At 38.5% G+C, this 16516-nt stretch overlaps 1 protein-coding gene across 5 annotated transcripts in view; it reads left to right on the plus strand.

Annotated features, from left to right (window-relative positions):
• The first annotated feature begins 985 nt into the window (after positions 1 to 985).
• PPFIA2 (PPFI scaffold protein A2) overlaps positions 986 to 16516 on the plus strand; it is a 490478-nt gene continuing 474947 nt past the window's right edge. For all 5 annotated transcript variants that reach the window (XM_075552747.1, XM_075552748.1, XM_075552744.1 and 2 more), the window contains exon 1: positions 986 to 1234. In XM_075552747.1, coding sequence (XP_075408862.1) covers positions 986 to 1234 — 249 coding nt within the window. The remainder of the gene's footprint in view (positions 1235 to 16516) is intronic.

Raw genomic sequence — 16516 nt, forward strand, 5'->3', positions numbered from 1 at the left:
AATTGAGATAGGTTTGAGTTTCAAAAAACATATAACAAAATAAAAATATAAAGTGATAAATTTTTATTTTTAAAATTCCATTATATGTTATATCTGTGTTCTCTATTTCAAATCAAATTAATAATATTATGAAAGATTTTGAACAGTTCATTCATTTCATGACTGGAAGCTTGTGATTAGCAGTTAAGATGTGAAGTTATTACATTAGCTAATGTAATTTATGGCATCTGTTTTGTGGAATATTTGTAAGAGTGTATTGTTTGGAGGGAAAACAGACAATGAAGCTAACAGAAAACAAAGGAACATTAGGTGTAATTACTAGTGCAATAATCTAAACAAATGCATGTACCTTGGTCTATATTTGATTAAATTTACATCTAATCCTGTCAGAATCACTTAACTACTTTGATATATTACTATAGGAATTCACAAGGGGAACATTTAAAAGTAAAAACAAAAATAGGAGTTCTAATCTCAAGAAGATTTAAAATAGTGGTAGTAATTAAAACAAGAAAGTAAAAATTACCTATTATGTGAAGTAAATATTGAATAAATTGAGGATTTTATAAATGAGTGATCAATAATTCATTCAATTAGAGACATCACTGAAAAAATATTTACTTGGACATTAAATAACAAATAAGGCTATGAGGGTTTGTAAACTTGCAGGGAAAGATAGATGATTGACTAAAAAAGTAATACAAATTTTTAGGTAAATTGCTTGACGTAGGAAAATCATGAAAAAAGAAAACTTTTTGAAGGTGAAATCAAATTGTAAACAGAAGAGACACAGATGGTCAAAAGGAAGAGAACACATGTAGATTGGTGCTGGAAACTTGGCTTGCTTAGAGTAGGCGGGCCAGGGAACAGGAAAGGAGATCAGCAGGAGGCTTAGAAGTTTTTGAGTTTAGTGCATTGAGGGGCAAGTAAGTGGCCTTATTGAAAATGATTTCTTTCCTAAGGACTTCTCTCTTTTCTTTAAGCAATGATGTGTGAAGTGATGCCCACGATTAACGAGGACACCCCGATGAGCCAAAGGGGGTCCCAGAGCAGTGGCTCGGACTCCGACTCCCACTTCGAGCAGTTGATGGTAAACATGCTAGATGAACGGGATCGGCTTCTGGACACCCTGCGGGAGACCCAGGAAAGCCTCTCCCTTGCCCAGCAAAGACTCCAGGATGTCATCTATGACAGGGATTCCCTTCAGAGGCAGCTCAATTCAGCTCTGCCGCAGGTAGGCTTCCTGAGAGGATCTTTCCTTTACCTTTTCTGTGCAAATATAAGGTTTAAGTAAACCACTTAATACTTATTTGCATACTTTTACTATTAACAGATATACTTGCTTGCTTTGGTGAGAAAATTTAAGCATAATTATTTCACATGAAATTTTATCTCAAGCAAAATTGTACTTTGGGGATAGAGGATGTGAAATGCGAATGACTGTTTGATCTGTATTGCTGTCCTTTGCCGAGATACAAAAATCACCTGTTGATCAGGTTTTAATGACTAGAATGTAGGAGTAGTTAGTTAGTTTCTCTTTATATATATTGTGTTTTCTACTTCAAAAAATTATACTAGTTTGATTTGAGAGTCTCATACTTTTATTGGTTTAAAAAAATCGTAAAAGATCTTTTAAGTACTGGGGATTACTGATATACTGCTTCTTCCTTAAAAATGTGAACCAAATTTCTTTTTATATTAAAAAATCTTTTGAAAATGGAAAAAAGCCATAAGTTCACTCTTATTCCCACAGCCGTATTGTTGTTTTATTTTTCAATCATCTTATTTTATTTTAAGTAAGTTGTGCCAATGATGAGCATCTATTTGCTAACTTAAAAGTAGGTGAAATTGTGTTTATTTTAAGTAGGACAAAAAAGCTGTGTATAAAAGATATATTTTATAATCAACCCAATGAACTACAGTTTTCTTTTAAATCAGTGGTTCTCAACCTTCCTAATGCCATGACTCTTTAATACAATTCTTCATGTGGTGGTGACCCCCCAACCATAAAGTTATTTTTGTTGCTACTTCATCACTGTCATTTTGCCACTGTTATGACTCAGGTGACCCCTGTGAAAGGGTCATTCCACCCCCAAAGCGGCCGTGACCCACAGGTTGAGAACCACTGTTTTAAATGAAAACTTGACTGACCCTTAACCTAAAAGATAAAAGAGCAAATATTAATATCCCTGTAGTTATATCTGTAGGAAATAGCTTTTCATTTTTGGGTTTTCAAGTAGTGAAAACGCTATAATCAAAAGGTACAACATTTTAAAAGGAGTTGTACTAATAACGTCCAGTATAATGTTGGCATGTTTATGACTTCCTGAATAAAGAGTATTATCTTGAAGCCTTTGCCACATCCCCAGTAGTTAATCTTGTAAGCCTATGTGGATATATGGATAATTCTTCTGATCCTTTTTATTTTTACTGTTTATCTTGTATAGCGATGAAACAATGTTTTCTTTTTGTATCGTTTTATGAGGGGCTCATACAACCCTTATCACCATACATACATCCATTGTGTCAAGCACATTTGTACATTCATTGCCCTCATCATTCTCAAAACATTTGCTCTCCCACCTAAGCCCCTGGCATCAGCTCCTCATTTTCCCCCTCCCGCCCTACTTTCCCCACCCTAATGAACCCTTGATAATTTATAAATTATTATTTTGTCTTATCTTTCCCTGTCTGACATCTCCCTTCACCCCCTTTTCTGATGTCCATCCCCCAGGGAGGAGGTCACCTGTAGATCCTTGTAATCGGTTCCCCCTTTCCAACCCACCCTCTCTTCACCTTCTCAGTATTGCCACTCACACCAATGGTCCTGCAAGGATCATCCATCCCGGGTTCCCTGTGTTTCCAGTTCCTATCTGTACCAGTGTACATTCTCTGGTCGAGCCAGATTTGTATGGTAGAATTAGGATCATGATAGTTTGTGGGGAGGATGCATTTAGGAAGTAGGGGAAAGTTGTATGTTTCATCATTGCTACATTACACCCTGACTGGATTGTCTTCCTGTGACCCTTCTATAAGGGGATGTTCAGTGGCCTACAAATAGGCTTTGGGTCTCCACTTTGCACTCCCCACCTCATTCACAATGATGTGATTTTTTGTTCGACATCTCGTGATCACACAGGCTGGTGTGCTTTTGCCATGTGGGCTTTGTTGCTTCTGAACTAGATGGCCGCTTATTTACCTTCAAGCCTTTAATACCCCGGATGCTATATCTTTTGATAGCCGGGAACCATCACCTTTCTTTGCCACATTTGCTTATGCACCCATTTGTTTTCAGCGATCATATCAGGGAAGTGAGCACACAATGATAGGATTTTTTGTTCTTTGATGCCGGATAACTGATCCCTTCGGCACCTCATCATCACGCAGACTGGTGTGCTTCTTCCATGTGGGCTTTGTTGCTTCTGAGCTAGATAGCTGCTTGTTTATGTCAAGTCTTTAAGACCCCAGACGCTGTATCTTTTGGTAGCCGGGCACCATCAGCTTTCTTCACCACATTCATTTGCTTATTCACCCACTTTGTCTTCAGCAGTTGTGTCGGGAAGGTGAGCATCATAGAATGCCCATTTAATTGAAGAAAGTATTCTTTCATTGAGGGAGTACTTGAGTGGAGGCCCAATATCCATCCACTACCCTATGTACATAGACCTATTTCCCTATCTTCATATATAAATATATTTATATACATATATGCCTTTATTTAGACCTCTGTAATTGGCCTTTGCCTCCTAGCTGAAACAATGTTTTCAACAACTCTCACCTGTTGCACTAGTTAGTTCCATCACAAAGAATATGTTGATTTCTTTCAAGGATTTGAAGGTAACTACCGTATCTTCTACAAGAATTATCCTTTTTCAAGCTAGATATTAGTCTCTGAAATTTTTCTCCAGGAAGCAATTTCTAGAGCTATTGCATTTACTCATTATCCTCTCAGGTTACCTGAGTTAATACTATTGATAAAGTACATTTCCAGAACCAAGCATTGAGTGGGGTAATCATTTATTTTTTCTGGACAGAGTTTTCCATTAAATAATTCAGGATTATATTATATACTTTCAGTATGTATTAGGATAGAATCAACTGAAGTTTCCAATTAAATTGCATAGTTGCTGAAGTGTATTCTCAATTTCTTTTACACATATACTTCCAAGAATCAACTTCCAACTTTTCTTGGAAATTGACATTTGACTCTTAATTGTAGGACTCTGAATGCATCCCTTCTACATTTATCATTCATTATTTTATGCAAACTTGAGGTTGTTAATTTGGGTCAGAATCCTGTCAAATGTTCTAAGAATAATTTGGATTTTATAATTTTCCCTAACTGTAAAAACTGAGAGATTACTTTGAAGGGATATTACAACTATAAAAATATTAGGATAAGTTACTTTGGAGAGATGAAGGAGAAAACTGGGAAATGGTTTAATAGAAAATTATATTGTATAGGTTCATTTCTTAAAGCTATACAATAAAATAATTTTAATGCTAGCAATTCATCTGCTGAGTATATGAACTTTTAAGATTTGCTTTCTAAATTTCACTGGGGCATGGTCTTATCCAAATCCCGTGGGGTCAGTGGGTCTTGGAATTCAGAATTGATTTTATCTTCTGTGTGTAATGTATAGAATGCATACTATGGAACACGCAGCCAGAGGATTCTGGAAGCACTCCATAATTAAACACATTCCCATTTTGGTGATAATTATATAAATATTCTTACTGCATAGGAAAACTCAAGACTCAAAATAGGTTTATCTTAGTTCAGGCCAGGTTTTGCTGGCCATCAAGTTTGCTATGCCTTTGAAAATGTGTTTTCAGAGTGTATATATTTAAATTGTGGACTAGGGATTATCAGCCTTTACATTGGAAGGGTACAGTTATAATCTGTTCTACAAATATTTTCATGCATCTTTTCCAATATTGATTGGCAGTTTACTATTCTAAATATTTGAATATCCTTCAGGTAAGAAAATAGCGTACGGACAGCATCTGACCTCTTCTCATCTCACCATGGGGAAGGAGAATAAAACTCTAAATCAGGTCAAGGCCAATTCTTCTGAAGCAGAGCTTAGACATGATTCCACCTCCAATGGTCTTGACCGATTCTAACCTCAGAACCATCTCTCCCACAGCACTCTGCCCTTTTCTGGTGGATTCCATAATTAATTGTCACATGTACACAATACTTATGAGTGTGGAAGGGGGTTTATTATGGAACTTAAAAAGTAGCATCCTAAACGTTCAGGAAACGGTTCTTCAGGTCAGGTGGGTACAAGTGGCACATCTTGCTCCAGGCCTTGGCCTGTTACCACACATTCTCTTGGCCTCTGTCCTGCTTTGACAATGCTACACAACTCCTTTGTACTGCTATGTAAATGCCCGTGGGGAAGGGTATTTGTTTAAGTGATTGTTTAATAGGGGGTTGAGTTCAGTTCCAGACCTAAATGGCGGCAGTAGTCAGAGCCTTGGAGGTCCCACTGCTCTCTATCCCACCAATGAGCCTGGTGCATCCTTCTCATCTTGACCTTTTGTCTTGTATAGAGATGAAACATTTGGGATGCTATGATTTGGGACTTTGTTCTACATCCTTTCTCCTACTCTAGCCCGGACTTTATGATGTGGTCCTTTCCAGAGCAATTGGTGTGGTATGTAGGCATCACCTACGTCTAGTCCAAGTTCACGAAGGCCTTTGTGTGGTCCCTTAATCTATTGGACTAATTGTTCCATGGCTTTCAGTTTTCATCATTCTTTTTTCCTCTAGATGGGGAGAGAACAATCGCTCCTCTTCAGATAACCGCTCCTGAGCTTTTACTGCCTTAGTTTCTACTCAGCAAAATAGCATGTGAAGCATTGTCTTTGTGAATTATGTTATACCATTTGACTGTTACTGATGCCCCCTCCCCCCAGCAACTCATTACCTCAAGGTCTTTGGTTATTGTCTAAGAAGTTTTCTTAAGTTTGTCCCCTGTATGCTCTACCACATTCATCAATATATTTTCAGGCAGGGTGTATTAGTCTGGGTAGCCTAGAGAAACAAATCCATAGACACACATATGTGTATAAGAAAGAGATTTATATACAAGAGCAATTGTACATTAAGAAAACACCCCAGCCCGGTCCAGTCCAAGGCTATGAATCTGATACTAAGTAGCCCATATGTCTGATACCATCAAGTCTATAAAGTCCTCTTCAGACTCACGAAGCACATGCAATGAAGCCGATGCAGGATGATCACAAGTCAGTGGGTAGAAAGTCTTTGGGTCCAGTGGCGCTGTGAGCATCTCAGCACTGGCAGGGGTCTCTCTGTGGCTTCTCTGGCTTCAGAGGTCTAGTCAGCTGCAATGTCTTTCGGGAGTGGTAGAGAGAGTCTCTCCTGCCTCCAGGAAGGAATGATCAGATTTCCCAGAATTCTCAGGAGAAGGCCGTGCCCACACAGACGTCTCATTGGCTATCTCCAATTGACAGCCTAGACTCCACCCCTACACTCTTAATCTTCTAATTGACACCAGATTTGGTGACTACCACAAGGGTAAATGCACATGTACAAATATCTTTTGTCAATTGTACGTATATTTTCTGAACTCTGTATGTACTTGAAAGAATATTCCCACTCATCCTCCCATACCTATTCAGTTTGTGGTCTGTCTAAGCATCTATTCACAGATCACTGCTATTGTAGGATTGTGGAAACAGTATGTGCCTCTGTTGCCTTAATTATTGTAAATGTTCGAATGTTTTGCCTTTCTTCCATCATTTTTTGTTCATGTGACTTTCGTGGCTTATTGTTTTCCCATCACACAAATTAACACTTAGCTAACCTCTAACCAGTGACTAGTCTTCTTTAAGTGGTATATTAAAATCTGGCTGAGTAGTCATAATTAATCTATCTATACGGTTTCGTACAGGTATGGGGATATTTGGGAGACTGCTGCAGGGCTGGGCAGTGTTTCTTTCTGTTGTGCATGAGGTCGTTATGGGTCAGAATGGACTAGTTGGCACCTCACACCAACAACACTGTTTAGGGGCAATGCATTTGACTTTTATTTGTAAAGTAGAGGTGATTGTCCTTAAGCTGAATTTCAAAACAGAGATAAAGCTTGTGATATCGAAAGTTTCTACAGTAAAATTAAATATAAAAATAACTCTAGAAAACCATATAGACCTAAGACAGACACACTTTATGACATTTCGTGATTTTGATTGGATGTGTAATGCCTTTGGGAACTGGCGCTCGGTGTTACTTCTTTATGAACAATGCTGACAGGATGGTCATGCCAACTATTTTCTAGACAGAGTGTTTAGTCTTTCCTTATGCGTTTGAGTGAAGCTCGGTCTACAGAGTGCTGATTAGTTCACATCACCCTGCAGCTCTAGGTTGATGAATTTAAGCTTCAGACTCAATATTCTACATAGTTAAAACATACAGTAGGGATTTTAGTGTGCAGTTATTAAAGTGCTCAAGGGATAAGTGAAGTCAGTGATTGGAATGCAGTAGTTACTGTGGAAGAACGATGTAGAAGTCTGCTTCTGCACAATTACGGCCTTGACAACCCTATGGGGAAGTTCTAGTCTGTCCCATAGTGTGGTTCTGAGTTGTAATTGACTCAATAGGAATAGATTTGGGTTTGGTGTATTGCACATACTGTTTTACTGTGCCCAGAACTTCCCCCTCAGGATGTTCCGGACTCAGTCATCATCCAACTCCATTTTCTCATCCAGTACTGCTCTCATTTGACCAAAGACTTGAGTGTCAATGTAGATAACATCTTCTCCCTCATTTATTCATCGCTGAGCTCTTCTGAGTTTACCTCTTAAATATTCCTAAATATTTCTATTATAGTCTGTTGTTAGTATGTGTTCCTTAAATTCTCCTTTGTTTCTTTTGGTAACATTGTGCACTCAGACAATCCTATCTATTTGTAGTTTCAACAAACACCATGTTATTCCACTCTTTTTTCCCTTCATGCATTTTTATCTCTCTGCCTATCAGATTCTTCCCCAATGTATTTGTCTAGGTAACTTCTCACCCAAGTTAAGACGTTTTTTTTCTTCCAGGAAGTTTTTTTTTAAAGTCTAATACATTTGTTTTCTGTTCCTTGCCTTTTTCATTTACCATATTATATTTAAATTATCTGTTCGCCTGGCAGTTTCTCATCATAGTGTATAAGATCCCCAAGGGCAGCGGTATACTTTATTCTGCCAAAACTCTCGTATTATTAGAGTACCAGACTAATAAGTAGGTCATTTTAGATCAGCGGTTCTCAACCTGTGGGTCGCAACCCCTTTGGGTGTTGAGTGACCCTTTCACAGGGGTTGCCTGATCCATAACAGTAGCAAAATTACAGTTATGAAGTACCAATGAAAATAATTTTATGGTTCTGGGGTCACCATAACATGAGGAACGGTATTAAGGGTCACAGCATTAGGAAGGTTGAGAACCAGTTTTAGATAGAAACAAAAATAAGTATATGTATTTTTGAGGCAGAAAGATAAGTAGACTTGACCTAGGAAGGCATATGTACTGTGACTTTATTTCACATTACCAACTTGAGTCAGGACTTCGGATTACTGTGCTACACACAGGAAATACTAAGACCTCAGATGGTTATTTTTGAGGGTTAGAGGCAACAATGTAAATAGAAACAAAATAATTTATAAATATTGAATATTGGCATGTTTATTTTGCTTTATCAAGAATACTAAAGGATAAACTAATTTCTATGTATGTGTATTAATAACCATCAGAGCAATTTACTATTAACATGGTAAAATAAACAGTCTTTGAAAACAAGGCAAATGCCTTCAATTTTTCCTTCACTTATCATGATGTTACCTATTGGGCCACTTTGAGGACTTTTGCTTTTTTGCAATGAGTTGCAATCCATATAGAAAGCCATAATCCTTGCTCTTCACCAGCAAGTGCTTCAAGTACTCCTCACTTTAGCAATCAAGGTTGCATCATCTGCATATAGCAGGATTTTAATTAATCCTTAGGCCATTTTATTCTTTATATATTCCAGTTTCTCATATTGTACTTATATTATCTGCTCTACATGAAGATTGAATGAACACGGTGAAAGGATACAGCCATGATATCCTTTCCTGATTTTGAGCCATGTAACATTCTCTTGTTCTGTTTGAATGACTGGCAAGATCTTGGTCCACGTACTGACTCCATGTCAGCACAATAAAGTATCTGGTATTCCCATTCATCTTCATGTGATTCATATTTTATGATTTACACAGCCAAATGCCTTTGCATAGTCCAAAAGATGTTAGTAAACTTAATCCTAATATGTCCTGCTTTCACCAAGATTCATTTGACGTAAGCAATGGTGCGTTTGGGCAGACTAGAGAAACAAGTTCATAAACACTCATATGTATATAAGGGAGAGGTTTATATACAAGAGGAATTGAACATTGAGAAAACATCCCAACCCAGTCCAGTCCAAGGCCCTAAGTCTGTTATTAGCCCATATGTCCAATACCAATCTATAAAGTCCTCTTCAGACTCATGAAACAAATGCAATGAAGCCAAATGCAGGAAGATCACAGGCCAGTGGGTAGAAAGTCTTTGGGTCCAGTGGCATTGTAAGCATCTCTGTGCTGGCAGGGCTCCCTCTGTAGCTTCTCCGGCTTCTGAGGTCTGGTTGCGTCCATGTGGCTTGTCTTCTGCAATGTCTGCCAGGGAGTAGCAGAGAGTCTTCCACCTCCAAGAAGGAAGTACCAGATTTCCCACTATTCTCAGGAGAAGGCTATGCCCACACAGAAGACTCATTGGCTGTGATCCAATTGACAGACTAGATTCCACCCTTTCAATCATAGTCCTCTCAAATTAACAATTATATACCTACCACAAATGGTAGTTTTTGTCCCATTTCTTCTTCTGAATCTGTCCCGAATTTCTGATAGCTCTCTGCCAAGGTATGGGTGCACCCATTATTGGAGGATCTGCAGCCACATTTTACTTGTATGCATATCACTGATATTGTTCTATAATGGACACAATCTGCTGGATCAACTTTCCTTGAAATAGCTCCAAATATGGATCTATTCCAGTCAGTTGGCCAGGTAACTGTTTTCCACATTTCTTGGCATAGATGAGTGTTTCCAATGCTTCATTAGCATATAGAAACATTTCAATTGATATTCCATCAATTCCTGGAGCCTTCTTGTTGGCTAATGTTTCAGTACAACTTGGACTTCTTTTTTCAGTATGCCTGTTTCTCATATGCTACCTTCTGAAATGGTTGAGTGTCATGAGTCTTTTTGATACAGCGATTCTGTGTACCTCTTCCGTCTTCCTGTGATGCTTTTTGCGTCATTCAATATGTTGCTCAGGATATTTTAGGATTGCAACTCCAAACTTGAGTTTTTTCTCAATTACTTTATCTTGAGATATTGAGAGGTGATGAATACATATTTATTTTAAGGTTTCTAACTCCAACTTTTTTGATTTAGATTATATTTCATTATAATATTATATGTTGTCTTCTGGAACTGCCCTTTGAAATTTTTGTTTAGATCTTTTACTTCATCATTTCTTCAATCTTCTTTAATTGCTCTATCACCAGTAACCAAGTTTCAGAGTCTCTGCTGACCTCTCCTTTAATCTTCCTTTTTTTGGGCCTTTTTATTGACTTTTTGCTCACTTCATGTATGATGTTCTTGATGTCAACCCATAGCCCATCAAGTCTTCTGTCATTCGTCTTCAACAAATCAAATCTGTTCTTGAGAAAGTGTTAAGATTCAGGTGAGATAGACTCAATTTGTTATTTTTGGCTCTCATGGACTTGTTTCAGTTTTCTTCGACTTCAACTTGAACCTACATATGAGTAATTGATGAGCTTTTCTCCATTGATTCGGCTGCTGATCTTGAGCCTTTCCATCATCTCTTCTCACAAAAAACCCAAAACCCAAAATCCCCAAACTCACTGCCATCCAGTTGGTTCTTACTCACAGTGACCCAGTGTCCCAGGGTAGAGCTACCCCTCTGTGTTTGTGACATGTACTCATATGAGGAGTAGACAGTCTCATCTTTTCCCCAGGGAACAGCTGTGTTTTCAGGCTGCAGCACACTGTGGTTAGCAGCCCAGTTCATCACCACTACCCCACCCGGGCTCCTCCCATAGATGCAGGCCATTTGGTTTCTGTGTGCTCCATCTGCGGGATCTGCTTGTGTAGTTGCTGTTTATTTTGTTGAAAAAGGCATTTGCAATACAGAATTCACTGTCTTTCAGAGTTCACTCATGCAGTCGCCAGCTTCAGTTCTATCACCAAGGCCCTGTATTTTACCTACTGTTCTTTTTTGTTTCCAACTTTCAAATTTGAATCTTTGCTACTTATTTTATAATAAAGTTATCTAATTTGAACAACGAAGCCATATAAACTAGCAACAGTTCTGTTTTCTTTCTTTTCTTTTCTTTAAAGACTGACTACAAAGGTGATCATAGAAATAACTAAAAAAATGTTAAATCACAGATTGTGAGGTGGAAAAAAAGTTTTTGTAGTTACAGTGGAAGAGAAAATCCGATTCTTTTTTATTGGGAGTTACCAGAGATGTCGTATCATTTCATATTGCAGTCACTTCAAGCAGTATTATACAACTTCCATCACAATCAGGTTCAAGACATTATTTTCTTTTATGAACTCCTTCACTTCAGCTCCCTTTTACTTCCTCCCTCCATCTCTGTACCACCCATCAACACTTATTCTGCTCCCTGTCCCTATAGGTTCATCAATTCTGGATTCATGTACTGAAAAACAGAAAGACAGATAACACAAATTCCAGGGGGTGATCCCCAAGGTCTTAACACATCTGAGATAAGCCCCAATATGAACAAACAAAAACAAAAAAATACAGAAAAGGTTGGAAACAAGATCAGGCCTGATGTGCCTCATAGGGGAGATCAGCTGACCGGCTTCAACCACCCTTTTAATGTTCTGCAGTCATCTCTCCCATGCCCGGTGCTTAGTAACCACTTCCCTCCCACCCCTCTATTATGGACAGACGGAAATCACTGGGGGCTTCCTTCCTATAAGCAGAAGTCCCACAAATAGAGCTTGGCTCCCACTGGCATCCATCGCCTTCTGCACGCCAGTTCTCACATTTTAGGATCTGATACTACTCCCTCCGTCAGCTTCAGATGATAAGATTTTCAGTCCTTCGGTGACTGACATTGGTGTTTTTCTTCCATGTAGACTTAGTTGACATCTCCTTCAGATGGCTACTTGTTTGGAAATGAGCCTTTAAGACACTACTTTATCTGATAGATGGGCATCATCTAATTTTTTCACCACACTTTGCTATAGCACCCATATTTTCTGAGTTCTCTTCCTGAGGATATCAAGCAGGCCATGATGTAAGAACTCATTTTTCTTCAGTTGGAACTAGGATTTAGTGCAAACCCATTCCTGGATCTATGTTTTGTTTTTTATCTGCCTTTGACTCCCTTTCAAAACATCCTTTTTAATTTATGGTAGAGTCTTATTGATCATCTCTTTGGGGCATAATGATATACCTTCAACATTGTCTTTTATTAGTCCTTGGTACTAGTTTTTAAAGCTCTTTTGAGGAAGAGTGGCTCTGTTGGACCACGGTGGGCTAACTTTATGTCACAGTACCTGAATCACTCACTTGTACAGAATCAGTACTTTCATGCTGGATGCGATTTACACAAACAATGGGGGTCAATTGTAAGAGAAAATTTAAATAATATTCACTGAGAATATCAATCATAGATTTTCCACACTAACATATTTCTTAATATAGCCTGTAGGGCATTGATGTAGCAAGACCATTTTTGCCCACCTACCAACAGTTCAATAATAAATGATTAATAAAAAAAGCCATTTGATTATCTATTTCTAAAATAATGCTGTGTAACCCAAAAAGGTCAGTGGTATACACGCATATTAATTCATGGTACTCAGTTAACTAGACTTGGATTGATTGATCTTGGCTTGGCTCACTTTTGTTGCTGGTCAGTTGAATGTTGGCTGAGTCAACATTCATGTCAGCTGGATGTTTTCAGATCTGTGATGGCCTTAAAGATTCTCATGGTCATGGCAGATAAATGTGTGATTAGTATTTTCTAATGTCTCTTGGGAAATCCTTGAGATGTTAAGAATATTACTCTCCTTAATGCAAAGAACACAGACACAGAGTTCAGTGAAGAAATAGTACTGTCAGCGCAACGAATCAAACAAGAATACAACCTAAAAGAGTTGGCAACGATTATGTCGTTGCTGCCACTTAGCTCAGACTCAACCACACTATGTGCTACAGACAAACGCCGCCGCCTTGCGCCATCCTCACCTCATTACCCTGGAGCCCGCTGTTGCAGGGACTTTTGTCAGTCCTTCTCACTTAGCATCTGCCTCTCTGTTGCTGACCCTCCACTTCACGGAGCACAATGTCCTCTTCCAGAGACTTGTCTATCCTAAGGCCATGTTCAAATTATGTGTTCAAATTCCATGTCCAAATATCTCAGCTTAAAAAGGACTTTCTGGCTGTACTTCTGCCAAGACATTTTTTTTTTCCTTTTGGCAGTCTATGATATGGTCAATATTTATCACCAACACCTTTGATTCAAATGTATTGGTTCTCATTCGATCCTCCTCATGTCTAGCTTATGGAACAATTGAAAATTGTCTCATTATATTAGTAATGAAGAGCTTCAGAGTTTTTTTTTTTTTAACTAAGTAAGAGTTCTCATGAGGTTTCAGGGTTTGAAATGGGAATGATTACCATAGAACCTAGGAAAAACTATGATAGTTGTTATTATTAGGTACCCTTGAGTTGGTTCCAATTCATCGTGACCCTCTGTACAATGGAATGAAACACTGCCTCATGTTTGCATTGGTACTGCCACTGTGTCAGTCTGCCTTGTCGAGGGCTTCCCTCTTTCTTGCTGCCCCTCTGCTACGCCAAGCACAATGTCCTTGTCCAGGGACTGGTCTCCCCTCAGAACATCTGTAAAGTATGTGAGATGAAGTCTTACCATGCTTGCCTCGAAGGGGCATTCTGGCTACACCTCTTTCAAGATGCATTGGTGTGTCCTTTCAGCAGTCTATGGTACTTTTAATATTCTTTGGCAGAACCCTCATTCAGATGCACTGATTCTCCTTTGGTCTTCCTCAGTCAATGTACAACTCTCACACATATGAGGCCATTGAAATACTATGGCTTGAGTCAGGTGCGCTTTAGTCCTCAAAGTAACATCCGGCTATCCACACATTTTAAATAGATTTTTTAAATAGCAGATTTACCCAATACAATGCATTCTTTTATCTTTTGACTGCTATTTCCATTAGTGTTAATTGTGGATTCAAGAAAGATGAAATCCTTGACAACTTCAATCTTTTCTACGCGTACTATCATGTTACAAGTTGTGAAGATTTTGGTTTTCTTTACATTGAGTTATAATCCCTACGGAAGATTGTGTCCTTGACCTTCATCAGCAAATGCTTCAAGTCCTCCTCGCTTTCAGCAGCAAGGCTGTGTCATCTCCATTATCGCAGGTTGTTAATAAGCCTTCCTCCAATCTTGATGCCATGGTCTTCTTTATGGAAGCCAACTTCTCGATTGCTTGACAAGCATAAAGGTTAGAAAGTATGAGCGGATACTACCCTGATGCACACCTGTCTTGATTTTAAACCAGGCAGTATTCCTCTTTCTGTTCACACACCTGTTTCTGAGTCCATGTACAAGTTTTCCATGAGCCCTATGAAAAGTTCTGGAATTCCTCTGATTTCCAAAGCTTCCCATAGTTTATTAAGATGAGCTCAGCAAGAACAGTAGAAATGCAAATTATATCGAAAAGACAGAATGTACAAGCAGTGATAATGAGCTGAATGGCTAGTCTTTGATCCTGACTGAGAACAATTGAATTTAAATGGATACTCTTCTTATTAGCTGAGGAACCATTATTTGGTAAGCATTGCGTTTGGTTTGATGTATATATTTCCCCAGAAACATTTAACGCTACAACAATGTCAGATGGTGTTTTTCTGATTTTGTGTAACCTATTGATGATAGAAAATTAAAGTCAAGGAGTCTTTTTCAGAGAAGTTGAAAAACTTATCTTTTGACACTGAAAAATGCAAAATAAATAAGTAAAACCTACTGAGGGTTAGGGACTTTGCTGGAAAGGCACTTTTTGTGTGCAAGAAAACTAGGTATTTGACTTTACTCCTTACTAGTTCAGTTACCTTGGTAAAAATACTTAAATTCTCTAATATGAAAAATTCAAATAGCCATAGAACCTGCCTCATAGGGTCATTGTGAGAAGTAAATGAGTTAGAATATGTTAAATGATGAATGCGATGCCTCATAGATAGTGCATGCTCAATATATGTTAAATGTTTCTGTTGTTGCTGTTATTACTATCAATATTATCATCATTATCCTCAGCCAACCTTAACTGCAAAATTGTATGGTGTAATTAATGAACATGAGCACATATTGAGAGCACTAAAGATCCTTTACTGTCCTTAATCTTTATCCAATTTTGTAGTATATATATAATCTCCTTACTTATATTCCTGCTTTTTTTCCTTCCAAATTCCCCATTTTTCCCTATTGAAAATGACATCAAACATCATCTCATTTTTCCACAAAGAAAATAACTCAACCTTTAACCAACCTTCATTTAGCCACTCTTTAGATTTTAAATAATAAAGGCAAGAAGATCAGTAGTACTGTATCTTGTCATGCAGTGCATCCACAAATGAAGAAAATAGTGCAGACTTATCACAAGCACATGCATGGAAAGCAAACTTGTGCTGATTTTGCATTGTGCGCATTAATTGTGTAAAACATGGTTAGTTACTTTCTGAGCACCTCTACTACATCAGGAAATGCTTTATTTTTACATCTAGATATTAAGATGGGGGCCTTGCTGACTTTCTGAGGTGAGGCTTCAAATGTGAGGAATAAGACTGGTTGTAGGACATGCTAAGACAGTCCAATCTGGAAGCCCAGCATTGGCTCAGACTGCATCTTAAAGCTTCTCTTGCGTAATGGTTAGGTGAGAAAACCCAAATAAAGGGGGACTATTCAGGAAAACTATTGTTTTGCAGTGTGTGTAATCTACCAATGTGTACATTCAGGATGGGATGCTTTCTCTTCAACTCAGACAAGGGTGAGGTACTTCTGAACACTACAAAGGCAGCTTCTGACTGTCCCCGGGAGGCTGCTAAAGACAGCACCTGTGGTTGGTGGCCCTGCTTCTATGGTAGATTCAAAGTGTCTCATGTTACTGGGACTCTTGATGTTCTCTCGAGGTACACAACATCTTTCGTAGGACATACCAGAAGGACTTAATTTTGACGCCCTACTAAGTGAATTGGCCTTTTCCTCAAATCTATCTGTAGCCAATGGACTTACGGCTGAAACTCCCTATCATGAGAAGAAGCAGATGGCTGCTAGCCCCATGGCGTAGAACTGGTAGACTTTGGACTTTGGTTTGAATCTCTAGCCTTGCGGGTGCCCATT

The sequence above is a fragment of the Tenrec ecaudatus genome, chromosome 6 (assembly GCF_050624435.1).
Source record: "Tenrec ecaudatus isolate mTenEca1 chromosome 6, mTenEca1.hap1, whole genome shotgun sequence".
Taxonomy (NCBI): Eukaryota; Metazoa; Chordata; class Mammalia; order Afrosoricida; family Tenrecidae; genus Tenrec; species Tenrec ecaudatus.